General features: G+C 41.1%; 1 protein-coding gene across 1 annotated transcript in view; it reads right to left on the reverse strand.

Annotated features, from left to right (window-relative positions):
• The window catches only part of GPC6 (glypican 6), a 757,595-nt gene extending 741,733 nt beyond the window's left edge, over window positions 1-15,862 (reverse strand). The window contains exon 1 of the mRNA XM_026119440.2: window positions 15,003-15,862. Coding sequence (XP_025975225.2) covers window positions 15,003-15,303 — 301 coding nt within the window. The 5' untranslated portion in view covers window positions 15,304-15,862. The remainder of the gene's footprint in view (window positions 1-15,002) is intronic.
• Between the last annotated feature and the right edge of the window lie 6,936 nt (window positions 15,863-22,798).

The following is a 22,798-nucleotide window of genomic DNA, read 5'->3' on the forward strand; positions in this document are numbered from 1 at the left end:
GGATTAGGTCACCTGCGAATCCACTGTCCTCTGGACAGCAGCTACCTACTTTAGGAACTGTGTTAATCCAAACTGGTCCCTACAGAACCTCACAGTTAAAGCTGGAGATTTGTTTCTTTAAAGTACTTTAAGAAAAAAGGCCTGTTATCGCTACTGACAAACCCTAGAAGGTGACAGCAATGTGTGATTCATTGTATTTTGTTTAATTAAGGATAAAATGACCCAAGCATCAAGTTTCCCATCAAATCCCTTGGAAGATTATTCCATAAACTGAAACGCTTCTCAACTGTCTTTTAGATCATTGCTGACTGCTTGCAATCTAGTAGTTGATTACCGACAATTTAAACAACATTATCGGCACAAGAAGAAAATAGGAATTGTTTAAATATTTCTCAGGAGGGGGGAAAAAGGGGAAGAGCAGAACAAACTTTCTGTCCTGACCAATTTTCAAGTTGATTAAGCTTTTTATTAAGAAAAGCTACAGGACCAAATAGCAATGTTAGCCTACTCCACAGCTACCTCATGTTTACACAGATTTAGAAAAGGTTCTCCATGGAAAATAAAAATAATTTCAGCAACCTGCTCTCAGTCTTTCACTTTACCTGCAGTAATTATTTATTGGGCAGAAACAGAGCGAGCAGACTATCTAGCTCAGTGCTGAGTGCTCTCACTCCACAAAGAGGTTCTAGATCCAGGATGTTCTTCTCAGTCTGTTTTCCAGTGGCTACTTTGCACAAAAATATTTATGGGTTTGTTGGACTGCAGCCTAAAAGAGTGCATTAACTTTCAAAACAGTATCCTCCCATGTGCTGACAAACACCTGCACCTACAAACATTTTCACTAGCAAAATGCTATTATTCATGCACAGTGGAATTGCTTCAAAAGAAAAGATGGTATAGATACCTCCAGAAGAGCCTTGAAAATACTCACCCAAAGAGTGAGAAGTGTGGACTCAAGTCTCTTAACCAACAGCATCATTCTCAGGATCTTTTTCCTTGGTTTACTGGCTTATTCACCTTGATGATGGTTTTGACAAACTCTCCTCATGCGTTATACTGTGTAGCCTATGCACCTAAACAAAAATTGTTTATCCCACAGGGCAGGAAGGTACCTTAAAATAAGGGGTTACAACAGTGAATATGGTAATGGCCTAACTGTTTGAGGAAGTATTAAGTATTCCAGCAAACATAAGGAATGTTAAAAATTGAATTATCTGTTTTCTTCTTTTGAAATACGGAAATATGTATTTGTCCATGTAGAATGGAATATTCAAGGAAGAATAGAAGAGAATGGTTTAGAAATTAAAGGGAAGAGAAGAGTCCACCATAAGCAACTGAAAAAATCTTCAGAATATATACTCTTTAGCTTGCCTTTGCTAATTACCTCCTTACTGTTGAAAGACATGCATGCAGCTCTCTTGTAAAATTAGACCAAGAGTTTTTTTCAAACAGAAATGTGTTTGAATGTTAAGTTCCTACTATATCTAATACACCTTAGCAGTGATCTGTGCTTGCAGATCACTGAGACAAAAAAATAATGCACAAATCAGGCAAACGTGTATTTTGCGGAATAAATACCAGTAATATTTATAAATTTGTTTTGCATATTGATACAAGAGTATCAAATGTTAATAGATACAAATATCTATTAATCACAAAACGTGGCTGCTAGCTATTACTGTCATGTTCCCAGAATGCTTATTGCGTATATCCGCACTGGCTCTTGAATATGTGAATAGCACATCTCATGTGAAATGATTTAAACTAATGTAAAATTTGATCTCTGGATCTCTATACTGAATTAATGCAAAGGTATGGGAACTCTCAGTACTGTTTTGAGAGGTTTTATTCTGCTGTATCAGTCCTTCCCACATGACTCTGAAGAGTCACTGCATTCAACAGTTTGATCAGCTCCCTAACATCAGTCAAGCCACAGAATGGAAGAAAAGGATTAGCACTTATGTATCAGCCATCAGAGTGATGACGATCCTAATTTGCCAACTCCATTAGTCTTTCTAGAAAGGTTTATTGTCTGTGCTGTACAATAACTACAATAATGACATTGAAAGGACTATAAAAGGTAACCTTTATAAATCAATATATAAATATATATATAAATCAATACCAAAGCTACATGCATGATTCTTTAGCCTAACTGCAGTTTATAGACCTACATTTGATTCGTTCAACATTATAGACTAAAATCTGCATAGATCTGCCATTCAGCTCCACAATTTTCTTCATCGTGAGTTTGATTTTGTTGGTATTTCAGCTAAAAAGAATAGGCAAATTCTATAGAGTTTCTTCTTCTACTACAAGCAGATTTAGCTTGAGAAGCCCATTAAGCATGAAGATAATGTCAATGGCCACCCTGCCACCACAAGAATGGAAACTGCTCTGGAATATTTGAAGGAGCAAAAACTAACAACCAAAGGGAAACTGTCCAAATACTAAAAGGAGAATCAGATCTCACTTATAATCCAGAAGTTACCAAAGCATTTTAACATACTTTGGAAAAAAGCTGTCTGGTACATGGCACAATTTCAGCAGACTATTTGAGTGTAAAGTGCTTATGTATGTGTATACATATATGCATGGATGGATGGATGTCCACACACTGTGGTTACTTATGATCCACAGACTCTAATACTTCTGTGCATTATTCTCAGTAGAAGACATTAGTCTCTTGCGCACAAATCAGTAGAGAGGAACAATTTAAAGCCATTTGTCAGATAAGGAAAAGCTCCACTTGAGCAATGATCTCTATTTATGTGTTTAAATACCTGCCAGCAACCAGATTTTGGTATACAAGGTGTAAAGAATTTGCGGTTTGGCTAGCTTCTGTATTGAGCATAGATTGTGCTCTAGACAATGATTTACAGTGTCCAGCTGCAGCTGCTTTAAAAAGCAAATTCAGACTCTAAATTACTAATTAACAAGGTACAAAGATACTTCCACAAAGGATCCATCAATTACTGTGGTAATCTCAATGGGATATGAAGCCAGTGTCCTTTAAAAGAACAATAAAAAAATTAAGGAACATATTTGTTTGTACTACATTTGATACTTATATAATAGAAAAAATGCTTAAACAATATGTACATCACTACTTTGTAATGAAATAACACTATAATCATGTAAGTCTCATGAGGATATATTATCACAAATATAAAATATAAGCCCTTTGTAGAAAGGACTGTCCTATTTATTGTTTCATACAATTAAATTTCACTTTTGATTATTTATTGTAAAAATTATTTCTGATTATTTTCTATAAAAAACTGCAATTCATTCTCAATCAAATTCTGCCATCAGCTGCATCCAATGGAGTTAGGTAGAAATCAAGCAGTTTTTAACTAATAAAACTATTATAACTGAAGTGTTTATGTGCCCCACAACCAATCTGATTACAGTCAGTTTATACATGTTTTTTAATCACTGTCTCATTAATTAAAGAAGAAAGAGGCTTTGGAGTTCTCATTCAAAGAATGGCACTGGACTTTTGAAGATCGGCTCTAAGAACGAACTAATCACTGCTTCAGTTTTCAATTTCAGAAAACCATTTCTGGGAGTCCTTTCACTTTAGCAGCCATGCTGCATTGCAAAGACAGGTGTTTGCATTTAATCAATGCATTTTAGTTATGTTCCAGGTATTCAATTAACAAATGCTTATTGCTAGCTCATAGCCAGCATGACGGACTATCTTGTAACAGCAGCAGTCAAAGAATATTGCTCCTGGCTTTTCACCAATTCAATAAATAAAGCTCCCCTGTGCTGTTCTTTTAAATACCTTCATTTTTAAATTAGATTTTGATTTTCTGCTCAGAAACACCTAAATCTCTGTTGAGCCACAACAACCTATTTTGCAACTTAGATTAGCAAGGTCTTTTTTTTTTTTTTTTTTTTGCAGCTGTACCACTAGCAGAGGATAGACTCCTTTACAAATGAGAAAAAAAGGATTTTATTACGGAAGTTTTTCATGTGGGCCAACTTTGTCATTTTCTTTTACATTTCCAGTACTGCTTTAGATACATATATGTTATGCAAAGTTTAGACCAAGTAAGAACACTGCAACCATTAGACCAGGTAAGAATACCATAAATCGCCACAGCTCTAACTGGTTAAACAGAATATGTCCTGAGTCAGAAACTGTTCAAGAGGTATTTTTGTATTTCTCTGCAACACAGATAATACTGATGGACAAAACAATATATTGCTCTTTTCATCCAAGGATTCAAAATTGCTCACATACAATTTCATCTGAGATGTTGAAGTTGTAAAGCCAAAAGCTAATATCAGAGAAACAAATATTGATATTCTGTGTTCATATCAATTTTGCATATCTGAATAAGATACAGTCACTGTTTGTACTTAAAGTATCCTTCTTTGTGAAATATGCTATCGGTTTAAGAGAAAAGATGAAAAAGACTTCAAATTTAGCTACTGTACACTGGGTGCACATCATCCATTTACTTTGATCTTTTACTGCATTGGTTAAGTTTTAGGGACTGGTACACATTTAAAAACAACGGCACTTACAAAACAAAAGACATTTAAAAATTCTGCAACAGTTTCTGGAATCTGATGACCGCTGATTGGATATTTATGACACGCAAAAAAGAGATATGCTACTGCTTTTAACAATACATGTTTTAACAATACTATGTGGGATTTTATTTTATAAGACAAAACTGCATAGAGTTCTAAATTTGTGAAGAAAAGATTTAAAAAATGAAAATATAAATACATAACAGTATACACACACCTGCAGTCTAATAAGCCATTGCCTCATAAACCTAAAACTTCAATCTGCAATAAAGAGCAGACACCCACTAAATTCACCACATTAACTACCATATATCAATATCATAACAAGCTGAGAGCTTCCCTAAGCTAGCTATGGACTCTCTCTAAGATCCTTCATCCCAGGCAGATGCCACCGTTCAGTTTTGGAGAACAGCTGACTTTCAGTATGGCTCATCAAGTCTTGGTGATGCGGGCAGAAAGTCAAGTGGAAAAGTGAAAACTGCACCCAAGAACGCTCATCAGCTGCTGGCAGTTTCTTCTCAATTATGCCATAAGAATACTACAGCCCTGGCACACCGCACATTGCATTTTGCTGCCATGTGAGACAAGATGGACAACGTCTTTCTCTTGCAGTTGCCCAACAATCTGAAGACACCTACCAGAAAGCAACCAGCAAAAGTTGGAGCCCCACTTTCTAAACACGCCTTCAGGTACACATTCCTACATACTCTACTGTGTAATTTCTAGATTTTTTTTTTGGTGGTTAGCTATCAGATCAGCTTGCTCATCCAGGCCACCATGTTAGATTGTTAGCCCTGATGCAAGGGAAACAGTGAGGACACAAAGCCAGAAGCAGGAACAGAGAACACGGTTACCTCAGTTAACAGCAGACTCCCATCCGATGGGGTTAGGTGTAAATGAAAGCACACTACGGAATGGGTCCTAGCCAGGACCCAAGCTCTTCATAACTTTTCTTTTTTCAGGTTTAAAGGAAGTCTGTCATAGAAACTCACAGCCTGCTCTCTCAGGTTACGGAGCACAGACATGCATAATTCTTACGACAGACAGAATTATGTAAAAGCTGTGTTATTCTCTTCACAAAGAGACCTGTTTCAATTACATATTACACACCAAGCTTGAATCATTGAAAACTACCCACTTAGCAGACCAACAACCTCTGAAAGAACTGTTTAACAATAGCAATGCCAATACATTTTGATTATAACTTTTTGCATTTTGAAACGTGGTCAGGCTGAGTCACAGTTGCTTTACTAGATTATAAGAAAAAGGAGAAACCTAGAGACTCTGTATGGAACAATACCAAATGGGGCATGAAAGAAAAAGTATGGACCAGTTCTTCTCCCTACCTCCTTCTCTGCACCCAACTCATCCAGAACTTTGACCAGCATGAAAACACTTTTACAGTCTTTTTCCTTTCCCCTAGACAGGGTTTAAACCTGCAAGAAAGGACTTAATACCTAACATACTGAAGGCAAAGTGACCCAAACAATGAGAGAAGGAAGTACCCCCACTCATATTTCATTGATCTTCTAGTAACAGACCCTTCTCCTACCATTCATTCTACCCTCTATTCTCTCACTAATTCCCTAAATCAGCTTTCTCCTAGTCTTATTACCTACACCTAGAGCTGCATTTCTGGGATTCTTGCTTGGACTCCAAAGCCATAGATTGCTACATTACACTACTAAAGACTGTCCAAAACAAAAACAAACAAGCAAACAAAAAAATAAATCTGGGATCTACTGGAGAAGAAAAATGGTTGTTCCAGATTCAAATGTTGCAACCATAAATACCAATGCCCCAAAAAGCTACCTCCACCACATGATTGGAATTACCAGAAAAAATGAAACTTAGAAAAGAGCAATTCAAAGAGAAACATTTTCTGAAGACAGAAAACTGTATCCTGAACTAAGGAGAACCTAGAGCAAATGCACACAAGATTCTGATGGGGATCTCCCTTTCCAGGAGCATCAGTCAACATGATCAGACTTTTGCTAGGATAACTGAGCCTAAAGGTCTTTTCCCTAATGCGATGCCTCACTTCTTAAAAAATAAATCAGTTTAAGAAAGCTGTTTTAGTTTCCTGTGCTAATTACTGCTTACTGCCCTCAACGGAAAGGTCCAAGGTCATAATGGATACGTTCAAAAGCCAGTCTCAGATGTAAGAGATGACAACTGCAGTGACGCATTCAAAGATTCTATTTTGCCAGATGCAGGGCACTCCCACGTACCTCCGCAGCTCTCACAACCATGGCAGCAGCCATGTACACCCTCACGCTATACCACATTACAGTCTGATGCCCGGATGTGCAACAAACTGTCCCAATCCAATATCGGGAGGGTTTCGTTACGATCCCAAGGACGAGATTAAGACGCTAAAACCGGTCAAATATCGTACAACCTTTTACCTTTATTTTTCACGAAGTGGGGAGAAAAGGCGTGGGGGGGGGGGGGGGAGGCGAAGGGAGAAAGGGAACAAGGGTAAGGGGAAAAGATAGAGAAAGTTGGAGAGAAGAAGCTAGCTACCACCACTCCGAGGCCGATGATGTTCCGCTGACTCCGCTCGAATCACAGCTCAAGCTGGGGGGCCTCCGGCGAGGGACGAGGAGCGAGGGCCGAGAGAGTGAGTGAGAAAGAGGGTGGAAGTTTTCCCACCCCTCACGTGGTAGTTCAGACCAATAGTAATATTTGGGTCTGGGGTCTCCTGCTCCTTATTGGGTCTCATCACTGTCCCTAGGTAGGCCGTTTACTCTTGCCGTTTCTGCTGACAGGTGTGTCTCCATTCTTAGGTCCAGCCATTAGCTCTCAAGGTCCTGACAAAGAAGGTGATAACTCCAGCAATTAGCACTCTTTCAGCAGTGCACAGGAATGCAAATTGCTGGTAACGCCCTTATCATTCCCGCCTGCAGCAGCTCTGGGCCCTTTCTCACTGTACTAGGGAGTGCGGCCTAAGGCTTCAGCAAATTTAGCCACTCATGCCAAGCAGGTTTTATAGAAGTTCTCGTTCAGTGCAGGCTTGGTGTGTCCCGGGTGGTCGCAGGGAGACCATCTCAGGGGTCGCAGCAGCCCAGTGGTTGTGGCCTGCCTGCACCCCATGCACCAAGAAATGTTTAAGGCAAAAAATTCATTCATCAGTCCGCCACACAAACCCACCCCGAGTGCTGATTTCCCTCCAAAAGAAACTCAGGCGAAAGCCAGATGAGAGCCTCAGCAGTCTCTAGGAAGTTCCCAAAGGAGAAGTCCCTGGACTAGAAACTCAACACATGCATCAGAGGGATGTGGACAAAACTAACAGAGACATCTGTGGCTACCAGCACACTCATGGCAAAAGCTACTGCTATGGAGACTCGGGAGAAACGTTTCGGGCAACAGAGCTGTTGCCTTAGAGCATGGGATCTATTACCTGCCGCACTAAGCACCAGGTTTGAACTAATCAGATTCCCCAAACAGTAGGATTAGTGTGGCTGACTTAGCCTTTGATCTTTCTGACATATACGAACTGAGCTCTGTGTAGTTTATTACTGTGCATATGTTTGCGTTCCTGTGTTTGCCCATGTGTTTTTCAGATGGGGCCCATAAAATAAAGTTTCGACCTGACTAACAAGTAACTATCCCAGTAATGTGCAGCTTGTCTATTTTTTTTTTTTCCATCCTCAGATGTGGCTTTGAGGCCACTCCAGGTAAAAAACATGACTTTACACACATGCATATCCACAGATCTGATTGCGTTATTCTGCAAGCATATCTCATTTAACATAATAGCCCTATCAGGCACCTGTTAAATATAGTTGAGACTTCAATTTATTTTGGGAGCTTCATCCTGCTATTTTAAACCCGCCAGGTCACCAAGCAGGTCCGAGGCTCCGTTGTTAGCACAGTGGCTGTAAAAACGTCTTTCAGGAGGAAAAAACAGCTCTCGGTGTTCGGTATCCTTTACATCTGCTGCTCAGCTGGAAACACTGTTAAAAGGCCATTAGGACCTTAAGGTAACAGACCTCGCCAGCTCTGAAAGCCATACAGCAATTTGCTATTTGTGTTCGGAGTATCAGCCCTCACCACTTCCTTTTCGCGGACTGAAAACAGCTCCTGTCATGAGCCGTGAAAATCAATTCCACAATAACTAGGCTAAAACGCAGCTCGAGGTGTTGCACCTCGGGGCTGCAGCTACCCAGTAGAGCCTCCTTCTGGGCACACGGCGCTTCTACAGCCGCCGTGCCGGCAACGCTTCGGCAAAAGCGAGTAACAGGCCAGGTGCTATTAATAACTCCCAACTTTGCTCGCAGGAGCCTCGCTGTGCGACGCGCGGTGCTACAGGCTAAATTACTGCTTTGCATGCAGTTAGCAGGGGTACGCTCGCCTCTGTTGTGCTCAGGACTGCAGGGACTGCCTGCGATGCCACTCCTTCCAGGGGAGAGGACTTCGCAGTAGCGCAGCAAAATAACGCACCACTGCTTCGCTCTGCTGAAAGCAAAAGGTCGTGTCAGGGAAAGACACTCCTCCTGGAGGTCTTGGTGATAGCCTCCTATAGCAAGAGCTAAAAAACTTCACTTAAGGGAGCTTATTTTCCGAACGTGCGCAGGAGCTCTGTAGCAACGAACAGTGAAGAAAGCAAGCCTTAGTTTCAGTAGATTTTAGGCTGTTTTTACATATAGAAGGATAGAGTGTTAAGAATTTTTACCAGGCATATGTTTTCCTGCCATCTGCAATACATTTTGAATTCCTTCTGCATCTTGTAATGTATTCTCTCAGTTTAGCATAATAACTATTCTGCTTTTAAACACTAACCTTTATATGCTGTTCTTAGGAATTTGTAGAGAAGTGTTAATTCTTTTACACATATTTAAACTGCTAAAATAATTATGCCTGGTAGTAAGAATAGTCAAAACCACAGAACGAAGGTTCCCTTTCCAGGGAGATAGCACCCATTAACCAGGTATGTAGAGTAGCATAAAGTTATAGTTCACTGAAAATGTATTTTCATTTTGCTAGTAATGTGAGTGCTGATACTTTGATACTGTAATGTAGTTTTAAGCACCAAGCTTGTTATTTCAACTGGAAACTTTAATGTAATTATACATTTTTACTTTACTAAGCAGAAAGATTGGTATGCATAGTTTTATAACATATATCGTGTGGAATAAGACAGAGATCTTGCAGCGATACTGCAAGATCTTCAAGTCATTCAAAACAAATGGCAGGTGGTAATTTTAAAGACAAATTACCCAGAAAAGCTTTTATTGTTGATCACTTGTTATAAGATTTGCCATTTGCAAGTAATTGTACATTCAGCTGAAACTGACCTTTTATGGGAGCCAAGTGGTGATATAAATGAAATGAATATATTCTTTATTGCAGTAATATAAAAAGAATGGCCTGAGCTTTTAATGTAGTGCTTGACCTCTCTGGTGTCTGAAAACCACCTAATCTCAGCAGTATTTCACGATACCATATGATGGAATAAGTACTAATATAGCATTAGAACAGTTTAACACATTAGCACTTGGAAGTCTAGAAAATATTACAGCTTTAGGTATGCTCTTTGATTATAAATCAAACTGTCGACAGAAAGAAAAAGGATGATCAGAGGACAATACACTGAAATTCACAATTACACTAATTATTAAAGCATTGCTATTTCTATTTTAAATCCCTCTTTCCAAGACACTCTACTGTAAACTCTAGATGTTGAGATTTAGAAGTCTTAATCAAAAATCAATTATTTACAAGCTTTAAAACATATGTTATTTCTCCTCAAAGGCTCTGGTCTTACGAACAGTACCTGTAGGTTTAGATGTACAGACAGAAGCCATATTCACTTTAATGGAACCAGTCATGTACATACCAATAGGTACATACAGAAGTGATGGCAAAGCCAGATCTTAGGGAAGTTGAACTTCCTCCTAGCTAAATGTACACGCAGATTTACTAGCACATACCATGCACCCACAACAGTAAAATAAGGGAGGCCATAGGGGAGGGACCAGGGAGTTGCCTGATGCTACAGTTACTGAAATCACTGAGATTAGTAGCAGCTATATACAGTGTAGGGGATACTGCTACAACTGGACTAACACAAGAAAAGAGCACAGATAACATCAAATTCCATGTCCATCTTCATTTTCATCACTCAGTTCAGGAACGAATTAATCTCTAATGGCTCGATTCAGATTTCACAAATTTGCATCGATTATATCATTGATTTCAGTAAAGTTATTCCTATTCCATACTCCCGAGACAACTAAAGATCCCTGCGAATCCCCATTTGTCTTCTCTTCTACAGGCACTTCGCTCACACAGTTCCCAGTGACATCAGTGGAGAAACAGTAAAAGAAGACATTAATTAAGAAGTGCTTTGATACAGATTTGGCCAGGAGGATTTTCCACTGTTCTGCTGTCAATCTATCCTAGTGCTATTTAAAGGAAAGCAAAATATTCACAAACAGCATGCTGAGATCATCTGACACGGACTAGTAGCTCAGTTACACAAGTGACTATTCAGTTTATTTTTATTATTACTATTACCACTTTAAAATTACAAGCAACTGCGTTATGTTTGCTAGCTTTCTTCAGTCCACACCTCTGTATTTTGCCAGTATGAAGCGCACTCATCAAAGTACAATTTCAAGTGACTCCTAACCTTCAAAATGAAGGGTTTGCTTCTGCTTTCATTTAAGCTACTTTCACTGTAGTGTCTGTACGTTGCCTGAATCTCATCTCGTTCATCATCTGCACTGGAGAACAAAGCTCACAAACTTAACACACTTAACAAACTTAATACAACATCTTTACATTTGGACACTTCACCAGAATACTTCTAGTGCTCCTTTAGACACACTGTTAGTCAGCATCTACTCCAGAAACCACCCTTCACCTTTCAGCATCTCTGGTAAATACTGCACATTTTAATGCTGCTATAACATATTTTAACTTTCTGTTTAAACAGGGGAATAGAAATGAAAATCTTCGCTAAAACCAAAGATCTAACTGAAAGTGAAAAGGCACAACTCAGACACATCCATTATTTTTGAAGAGTCAGGCATTCACTTTTATTCAGAACAGTTTGAGGCAAGGACATGCTCTAAACTTTAACTTTGATGTTTCATTTTCTTTGCTTTCACTAAGATGCTTAAAGCTGTTGAGATCACTCTTAGAGTTAAACAAGTATCACTAGGAGATATTCGCTGTGACTTTTCACTTTTGTACTGACTTACTTTAAGTGACACATTTTCCTACAGCGAAACATTTCCTGTAATGTCCTAGGAGCTCCACTGAGTGCTCATCAACATTGGGTCACGGTAGCAGAATTTTGACAGTTTGGCTATCCTTTCAACTATACATTATCTCTTTATTTATTTATTTTTAATGCAGGGACACTTTTGCAAACTGATACATCTGTATCGCAGTAACTTCTTCAAATGTAGGACACTCGGGGGAGTTCGAGGAGTCAACAGATTTTACAAGGATAGCCTTGTACACCGTACAAGTGTACACCACAAGCTACTGCTGCCTAGTCTGCACGTTACCCATGTAGGTTTTGCACAGAAGAAATTCCACAGCAATATATTACGTACACTTCAATTTTTCATCTACCCCTTGCCCCCCCGAGGCATTCCCGGGCAAAGTTCTTTTATTGAGGTTTTACTTTGACAACCGATGCTAGAAACCAGCTTTGTATGCAGTACTCTGAAGCAGGTCACAGCACCTGAATTCAGTGATCAGGATTCCCTGATGGACAGCGTGATAAGTGCAGAGGCCGATTACAAATAACTACTACACAAGCGACACTGAACAATTCAGCACTGTTATAAAAGCATAAATAGACTATCATAGTCATATTATTACTAACTTCAACACATTTCACTTGCCACAAAATATTGTATGAAAACCTTGCCTTACAGTGCAAAAATAGAGAACTTTGCAAATCCATAATCCCTATCTTCTCCATTCAGACTTTTAAAGAAAGTACTAACATAAATAATTTTACCAACAGAAGAAAATAGTTATCAAACAAGTCTGGCTTTGCAGCTCATTTCAACAGAGGGGTCCCTCTGGGTCTGTAACCCCTCTGTTTTTAACAGATTATTCAACTCTTTGCATTAGTGCATACACACGACCAGTTCAGTTTATCACGTTTCAACAGTCCAAGCTAGAAAAGTAGCTTTTAAACAAATGACACTGAACATATGACTACTGTTAAATCAAAACACCTAACTCATACTGCATATATACTGTGTATTACTATTTTCCATCATATTATCAAGTCACTGATGCAAGATCTTCGGAAAACACAGTATTTGTTCAAAAATATGAAACTAAATAAAGCTCTTCGATATCTTTAATATCTGAAGCATTTTGACAGACTACAGTTGTTTTGTAACACTAACAAATTGCTTCCTTAATCAGATGGGTCTGGTCAAAAAGGACAGAGTGGAAAAAAATTCACCTGAAACCTGTATGCCGATTGCTTTAATTATGCACTTTCATCATTGTACCTGGTTGCAAATAGGTAGCCTGCCATTAACAAGAGCTGCACAAACACTTATCACAGAGCCTCTCAGCACCACATAAAAAGAGCATACCACAAAGCACGCCTTAAGACCATCACACTTTTCCAAATGAGTACCCTGTAAATCCACACAAACTGCTCAAAGTTGATACATCAACAAGGCAGATAATCTGCAAAGAAAACCAACAACATTTAGCAGGAAGCTCAGAAAAAAATAACTTATCGGCATAAATCAATTCTTCTCAAACCCAGAAGAGAAGTGTATCTTAAGAGGAAGCTGAAGAGTAATTGTGGATTTAACAAATATTAAATATAACTGCCATCAGTCTTCCTGTACTGATACACGTTACCAGAAACTTGCAAATTCCCAGTAACTATGAGGATTCCTTAAAAAGTACATGGCAACTTTGCACTGTATATTCAAAAAATAAAGAAGACAATAAAACTCCTTTGTGAACTGAAAGCAACAAGTGTTTACCCAAACTTACTACAAGTTTGAAATTCATTGCATTTTTTTTTAACAGGGTAGGGCATAACCTGTCACCTTTTTTCAAAGCAGATGGAATAACAGTAAACCAAGAGAAAGCATGACTGCGTATTAAAGGGGTCTGTGGTTCACCAGAGAGTCCTTATGTAACTGATGAGCAACTTGAGGAGAAATTAAAAAGAGCACAGAGAGACCTGGGAATTGGTGAGACAGAGGGATAAAGTCATCTGCGGAACCGTTTCATGCACGGGGCCTTTACGCTCCTGCCTTCTCCTAAAGCATGTCAGTGGGTCAGACGTACGTACGTGTCCAAGGAAAGCAATGGGGCCATGCAGAGAATCTGGTCTATTATGCACTGGGAACATCAAACAACCTTCCCGGTGTTTTTGTGAACTACATCCTTGCTGCCCAGAGATCTTCCACATTTGTCATTCCTCATGTAAAGTGCTAAATACTGCACAGTAAGTAACTGCAGCTTTATTTCATGACAAATGTCCTGCTTCCAACTTTAAAAAGGAAGCAAGCAAACTGGGCGGCATCTAATTCACTGTACAAGCAGGAGAATCTAAGGGCAAAGCGCCGGCAGCAAAGCGGAGCTCTTTCTTGAGGGCTTGAGCAGTCCGATCTGAGCAGCCCAAGCTCATGCTTTTCCCATATCATTTCTCTCTTTTTGTTCTGCTCTGTGATTGCTAAAGGATCATCTGCCTTGGACACGTTTTTATTCAGTCGGTCCCAAAGACACACTGTGGTTAAGGCTGGAGGGAAAAGCTGGAAAATAAAAATTAATGGGAAAAAAAAGCGCCTTATTAGGCAGCCTGGAAGATAAACCTGTTGTAAGCATGTTTCAGCAGCAGGCACGGCCGAGCGGGAGGCTGCCTGCCCTCCCCGACCGCGGAGCGCGGCGACGGCGGGGGGGGGGACCGCTCCGCCGCGGCCGATGCCTCTGCCCTGCTCGGGCAGCGCCGGCGGCACCGGGCCGTGCCGCGCCGCGCCGCGCCGCCTGCCCCGGGGCCGCCCGCCCGCCCCGCTCGGCCCCGCTCCGGCCCCGCCGCGTCCGAGGGGGCCCCGCCAGGCTCCTCCGCACGCCCCGTCCCTGCTGGCAGAGGGCAAAGTTATCCCCCCCGCCGCCGCGCACACCGGCGAGCGGCGGCAGGAGCCATTACGGAGCCGCTTTCCGCCTCCAGCAACCCGGCTGCAACTCTCAAGAAGTTTCTGACGGCGAATATAACCGCGGCCGAGGCTCGCTCGCCTCCCCCCGCTTTTTTCCTTTGACTCCCCCCCCCATCGCTTAGTTTCTTGCTTCTGTATTCACTGATGCACACGCACACCACGCCGCGCCGGCAGAGCCTCCCCGCGCCGCGGACACACGCAGCCCGCAGCGCCGCTTCCGCAGGGCGCGGGAGCCCGCGGAGAGCCCACGCAGCGCCGCCGCGGACCGCCCCCCCGGCGCCCCTCACTCACCTGCGATCTCCTGGTAGGGCACGCTGGCCAGGCTGAAGCCCTTGGCGCTGTACGCCTGCCGCACCTCGCCGCAGCTCCGCGCCTTGGCGTCGGCAGCCGCGGGCGGCGGCGGCAGCAGCAGCGGCAGCAGCAGCAGCAGCAGCCCCGCCAGGCCCCGGCGCGCAGCCCCCCGCGCCGGCGGCATGGCCCGGCGCGCCGCCGCGGCGCCCCCCGGCTGCGGGGGCGGCGGCCCGCGAGCCCCCCGGCCGCCCAGGCAAACTTTTGCGAGGCCGCGGAGAGCGGTGCGCGCACACGCACACATGCGCGGGCGGGAGAGCGGCAGCCGCGGCGCCCCCGGCGCCTGTCCCCAAGGCGAGACGGAGCGGTTCCCCCTCAGTAAAAAAAAGGAAAAAAAAAGGAGGGGGGTAAAAAGGGGGGAAAAAATCTGGCTGCAGGCTGTGCAGATTCAAACCGCGGGCGCGTTGCTGAGAGCTGAGCGGCGAGGCGGCGGCAGCGCGATCCGCCGCGGAGCTGCTGCTGCCGCCTGCGCGCGGTGAGGTGGTGGGAAGGCAGCCGGCGTGGGGATGGACTGGACACCGGCTCCGTGCGCGCCTCTGTGCCTCGCCTGTGCGCGCGTGTGTGTGTGTGTGTGTGTGTGTGTGCGCGTACGTGTGTGTGTGTGTGTGTGTGTGTGTATGCGTGTGGTGCACTGGGTGCGTGTGCCTGTATTTACGGTGATCCGGGGGAAAACCTCTGCTCCGCATAGGGCTGGAGCAGCCTCCTCATCCAGGCACGGAGAAATCCGGGAGACAGACACAGCGAGGGAGGCGCGCGCGCGCAGACACGCGCGCACACACACGCGCACACACACATTCACACACACACACACACACATACACACACACACACACACATTCATTCACACACACACAGAGAGAGAGAGAGAGAGAGAGAGAGAGAAAGAGAGAGAGAGAGAGAGAGAAACGTGCTACACATTGCATCGCCGAAATACGGGAGCAGAAAGCAAATCCTGGCGTGGATCGCTGTTTGCTGGCGGAAGGAAGGAAAAGCACCCGCGCCTCCCAAAACTTCCTCCTGACCTCGGATCCAGCGGCTCCGAGCCCCCAAATTACGGATTGCCCGCTAGCGAGAAGTCAAAAAAGACACTCTTCAGCGCTATTGCCCTCGGTAATGTCGGGTTTGGAGTGGCCCCGTAACCATTCTTTTTTTCATTAATTATTATTTGTTGCACACAGAATGCCCGAGCCGGCGAGCTAGGACGAGGAAAAGCCTATCTTCTGAACGAGAGGGCGGGCAGGATGCCTCTGTGCCAGGGTAGCAGACTGAGGAGAATGGGGAGGAAGCAAGGCAGGCAGTCCTTGACCCAAGTAATTTGTACCACCCTGCGAGAGGAGAACAGGGGACAAAACCATAAATTCTCTCCAGCAGATCAGCAGCTGCAAAGAACTGAATGGGCAAGTGGAGAAAATTCTTTCAAGGTGGATTCGGTCTCTGCCAAGGGAGAAAGAAAAATGTTCTGTACTTAAGTATTTGATAGTAAAATACAAAGTTACAGTTTAAAAGAATTTATTGCAGTGCTTGCTATGATTATTGTAGAGAAGTGTGATATTTTGTAAGAAGTATACAGCCAGAGATGTCAGTCCCAGGATAAAGTGAAGAGGGCCAAAAGAAGAGAGAAAATACCATCAGCTCAGAGGCTGACTTAGTGGTGAGGAGCGATATAGCAATACCATGCTAGTATCATAATTCAAGATGCATTCAAGTTAGGCCAGAATTATTAGGTGCCAATATTGCTGTGTCACAGGGACCACAATATTATTCTTGACTCTGGGTCACTGTACGCAGCCTGGCCCCGCCAGACACTGCGTGTTTCCCTAGCCTCTGTTACCATTTTCCCTCTCCCCTATTGTTATCTCTTATTCTTTCCTCCCTTTTCCCCAGTAAATGGTGATGATGTTCTTTGGCCGGTTTTGTACCCAGCAGGGAAGCAGAAGCTGCGTGTGCTCCCCTTTTCCTCCCTCTTCCCAGCAAAGGTACTGCATGTACCGACCAACAGAGTCCAGTGGATTCTGGCAGAAGAGAGTCCTGCAACTCAGATGGAAAGAAGGGATTGCAGCACCTTTCCCTACAGGCTCAGGGCAGATGTCCCTAGGGGACAGGTGCCAGACCCCCAGGAGGTCACAGTGACAAATAAAGCAAAGGAGGTGGTAAGGAAAGGAAAGAGAGATTTCCTTCCTCACAAGCCCTTTAAAGCTCCACCAATTTGCTAGTTTGAAAGATTTCATCATATCACAAATCTTGCTAGCTCTAGTTTTTTGGGTTTTTTTTTCTGATGGATAGGTAATGTAACAGTGTCAAAGGCTGTCACCCTGCCTTATCCCATGGTGGACAGGATGGAACAACCCCAAAATAGAGAACTCCATGTTCTACCAGCCCACTACAAATAGTACGCTGTTAGTAAGTATTTGTGACACCATCTAAATCTAAAGCTAGGCAAGATCCATATTTTTGCCACATGGCAAAGTTTTGACAGATCAAGATGTGTACAGTACACCCCAAGATAGGACCAGGAGGGTGGTACAAATGTTGCACATACCTCATTTCTTCTGGATTGCTCAAACTTTCCTCTACATGGTGGTCAAAGTAGAGAGATAGTTTGCCGCATATCAGACGTGACAGACTCCCCCACAATCCAATCTTCTTCAACATTTCTTCAACCCACAGGAAAGTTACTTGACACAAGCTCGAAGATGCAAATGAGAAAATCAGAGCAGAATTGTTTGAAGTGCAGGAATCATCATAGAATAGCAAGAGATTCTCTGGTTAACTCAGGAATGCATGTAAGTAAATTTTATTTATTTTCTGGAAAACTGTAGATTTGCTAGAAAAAAATGGACTTATTCGCCTCTGCATTTTTTACGAATTCCAGTTGAATTCATACTTTTTTCAACTCAAAAAATGATAGTATTTTTACCTAAGATGATGATGGTATGATTTTACTGTCACATAGTATGGGAAAACAGCTATGGGAAACCCAGGTTCATTTCCCACCCTATCTTGTGTCTGATATAAATGGCCTAGACCACTGGTTGTATCATAGTCCTACATATTAAAGGAACACCTAATTCTCCCAGTGTCTCTAATTTATGCTTATGTTTAAAGACGTAAAATAAAGATATTTCTACCACTTCAATGAATTTGCCATCCTCATCACATAGGACAATCATTGTGTGTTCTCAATACATATTAAATTAATTTTTGTACAAAGTAGAAGAACTCCAAAGAAAGCCCAGATCAGAATGCTCTCTAAGCCAGTGGCTGTCGCGCTCCCTTAGAAACATAACACCTTCTGTCAGGCAAGTGATGGGCATGAACTAAAATCTCTTCTTTTTCATTTTCTACGCTGGTAGGCTATTTGAGGTGGTCACCCTACACCCATCCTGTTGCAGCTGTTCTACCTCATAAAAAACCACATGACTTGTGTGCTTCGCAACCAGTGAAAATAGCTCTTTAACTTGGTATTTTAGAAGAAGGAATGAATGACCACCAGTTGCTGAATTAGAAACAATTTAATGTATATAAAGTGTGGAGTAAAGCCCTCCTCCCACCTCCTTGACATGGTGATTAAAGTCTCACAGGTTAAAGTGTTCTCAAGCAGAGATGGAAGTGATTCTGAGTTGCCCGGCTGTTGGGTGACTGCTCAAACCTCTAAGGTGTTTGGTAAAGGCCAGGCCTCTCCTCCATCATTTTTGTGAAGCAACTCATTCAATGCATTTGCCTTACATAAGCACCAAAATGAAACATTTTATTTTAGTTAGATGGAACATTTTAATCACTGAGGAATGTTTTTGCTGCTTTTACATTTCTGTGGAAAGAAATAATAACACTTAAAAAATCAATTTAATTTTAATATTTTTGCTTGCTTGACAGCCAGACTGAAAATCAATCATTTATTCTCCTAGAGAGCCCCCTCCACTAAACACATTCTGTGCAGTAACATACGTGATTGCTGAGAATTAAGATTTTGCAATGCATCTATTAGGCCAAGTTTACTACAAGCGTGGGTTTTCTGTTTTCTTTCTTTTTTTTTCCAAGTTATTCCAAATAGGAGGTGTTCATTCATATCAAGTTCTACTGATTGATTTTTTGCAAACTTTTTCCTACAGTTGTGCATGGGTACATGCACATGGGTAAGACAAATGATTTTTAACCTTTGCTTTCATATACTTCTCCATAACAAATGGATTGGAAGTAATCATTCACACCACATCATAATAAAACTGTCAATGCAGAGCAGAGCAGCAGCCAACGCTAATTCCTCCAACCGCTAGAACACTATGCCCCACATGGCCGAGACAGTTTTATGGTGTGCAGTAACGGAGCTATGGAATCTCTAAATAATAAGGACAAAAATAAATATTGAATTGCTGTGTCATTTGCCAAGCTGCCATCATCTTGAGCTCTGAGGGATTCAAGGACATAGCAGAAAACCACATGATTCTGAATTTTAAGCAGTATAATGCATAGTATGTTGGCGTGAAATTAAGGTTGTACAAGGAAGTGTTGCCCTTTTTTCAGATTTTTGAGCAATTTCACTTTACAAACATAGTAAATGTTGTTACATTGAAAGATACACTGATTTATTTTCAGGTGTTACCAGAAAACTCTCATCAAAGTCATGGGTATTAAGGGGATTGGATAAACAAAAGCATCTTTCACCTGACTTGACAGTAAGGCTTTGGCAAATGTCAAAATGTTCTACAACTCAACCTCACAAAAAAAGAAGCTGATGTCCAGATTCACTGTTAAATCTATGTGCTCCTTAGATTTGCAGCTTTCACATAATGGATTTCTGGCAAAAAGGTTTCACAAATTGAGGCTATAATCAGTGAGATTCTTAAATGTCCGTTAGACTTATTGTTGGTGACGTGTCTCTAACAGTTCAGTTGATTTCTACAGGAGGAGGATCGCTTCTGTGCCTTTGGGCTCTGTCTGTCCTCCCGGGCCTTGAAGCGCTTCAGAAGTTGTAGCTCTGCACGTGAGGGCTGGCAGGATCCTGACTTCATCTTAGGGGAATATCCAGCCCCACAACAGTTTCCAGTGCACTTTTTAGAGTACAAAACACATCCTTGATTTTGAGGACCAAGTTACAATCCAAGTTACTCACAATCACCTCAACAGAGAAATCTGAATATGTTCCTTTTACAATAAAACTCTATGTACAAATTTCATAAATTACATTAAGAAAATATTCTTATTCAAGGCCTATAGTGTCTGGCCCAAGAAACATGGTTCTTTAAAACCCCAGAAGTCATTAATTGTATGGTGATGGGATAGCATTCTTTGGATAAACTTAAGTTATGAATTTGTCTCAGTAAAGCTTCTGAAAGACCAGTTCAGTGAAGCATGATACATGACAGCATGAAATGGTCCCTTGTCACTGGTTTTTCATGTGATGTGTATAGCCAAACTTCCTCTGTCTATCACAAATTGATCTTCCTTGTTGCTCTGTCTCAGAAAGGGAAACATTTTTTTCCCTTTGTACTATATGGCATTTCCTGCAAAATTAATGCAAAGTCCATTTCCCTCCAGAAAGTAAGCTCTAGAGACACAGGCGTGAAGACATCATCTTGCTCTTCAGGTTGCACTCAAAATGGAATTATCAACACAGCTGCTAGATAAGTCCTCTTAGAAAAGGTTTTGGACTCATGGCCAGGAAAACAGACCTGCTGAATCTACAAAATAATCAGGTACAACTAGCTTTCTTTCCTCTGAAAATGTTCAGGGACAGAAGGTAAAAAAAATGATCTGAGATTCCATATGCTCAGTTATGCATAATATAGGAGGCTTATAAAAAAGGTTTATAAGTGGTAATCAGTGATATCATATTAATTATAAGCAGTACTGGTTGATCTTGAAATCTGCAGCTATGCTATTTTGGGCTAATAACAGCATTTCATTTTAGGTGTTCATTTTATTAAACCTTTTGTGAAAAAATTCTTGAAGTTTATGACTCTGAATTACAAATATCATAGCAACTGAATGGGTAAATGGAAATGCCTGGGCTTTGCAGCAACAGTAGTCAAAGGCTGGGCAGAACCATTGCTCCTTTTGGGTGACAACTCAAACAAATCATCCATGGGTGTTGTTCATATTAGAAAATCAGTTTTATTTTATTTATTATTTTTATTTATTTTTTCAGCTAGTGTAGTTTAATCTGCCCATTTGTAATAAAAATATTGGTCCATAGTGGCCTTCTCTATTAAATAAAATGATTATAAGTTGTTTTTCTTTGGAAAAGCCCCCACCCCCACCCCCCCAAAGGGGAAAAATTAAATGATTTTTGAGATCACAAATTTTCATTAAATAAATCAGTGAAACTGGACAGCAGCATACATATGTAGGCAAATTCTGTTCTTATGTTCAATTCCACATTTTTAAAGCTTGAATTAATGTTGACAAAGTCCCAAAATGCAAGTATTTTTACATTCGTGTAGATTTTACATGGAATAAACCAGGAGTAGACCTTCTAAACATTATGTACTGATTATTTTTCACTCATATGATGCTTTTCTTCTAGATGACTGGTATCTGGCTTAGGCAGGATTTTGACATTATGCTAGACCTTTCAATATTAAGTGCCATCTTCCTTAAATACAAATATATACAAAATCAGGTTCATTTTCAAATGTATACTTTTATGACTGTGCTCCTCCCTGTTAATACACAGATAAGATGCAACATGTGTTCTGACTCTTAACTGTACAAGAAGATTACCTCAAAAATTCCTAAAAGTTACTAAGCATCTTTTTATCCTTGTTTTCCTGGGCCTACCATCATTAAAAAATAACAATTAAAAAAAAGCACTTGATAAAAAGTCCAATAAAAATACTAATTCCCAAAGAGCATTTAGACTATAGATTAATATTTATTACAAATATTACATAACTTTTTAAAAATGCATACATATATCAGAAATCAAACTATGGGGAATATTATGGCAATATTATACAGAGCTGAAAAAGTTCAATATGCTATAGATTATCACTAGAAAGACTAGGTTATATAGATCATAGGCCTGAGTAATGCGAAAGTTGAAAGGTGTTCATTGATGACGGTTTGCTTTCATATCTTATCATTTTGCATTATCATATTTTTTCTATTCAGTTGAAAGGTGAGCCCCATTACACAGACAAAACATAAAATTTTTTTTGTCCAAAAGTACAGTCTAAAATATGCACTAAAGCTGTGAATGTAACGCTTATACTTTTTAAATTACAATTTCCAAGCAATGTGTATAAAAATACATGGTATGTTCTCTGACAACGATCAAAGGGCTTAATATATTTTGTAAATTATAGCTATAATGATTCCATTTACAAAAGATGTAATTTGCTGGTCTATTTTCATAATGAATGGGAGCCTAATGAAACACAATCTTACACATTCAGCAAAAATATGGGACATCTTAGACTTGACTTGGAATACACATTATGATAATATTTGGGATTTTATTGGAGCGTAGATTTTCTTTTCTTTTCTTGGCATACTCACCTTGTCAGCTTTTCTTGCATATTTTAGTTTTTTTTACAGAAGAAAACCATCTTTTAGGAATATCAGCCAATGAAGTACAGGAGGAAACTATGTTGGTGCATTTACTGCTGTGCACACACACACCTAATAGAAGGTTGTAAGAACAGAAAGGCCAAGTTCCAAGGTAAGAATAGGCAAGAAAGCTCTAATGAAGATTAAGGGAAAATACACCTCTGGCACAGCTGTAACATTTAATTTTCTTG

Source organism: Dromaius novaehollandiae, chromosome 1, assembly GCF_036370855.1.
Source record: "Dromaius novaehollandiae isolate bDroNov1 chromosome 1, bDroNov1.hap1, whole genome shotgun sequence".
NCBI lineage: Eukaryota > Metazoa > Chordata > Aves > Casuariiformes > Dromaiidae > Dromaius > Dromaius novaehollandiae.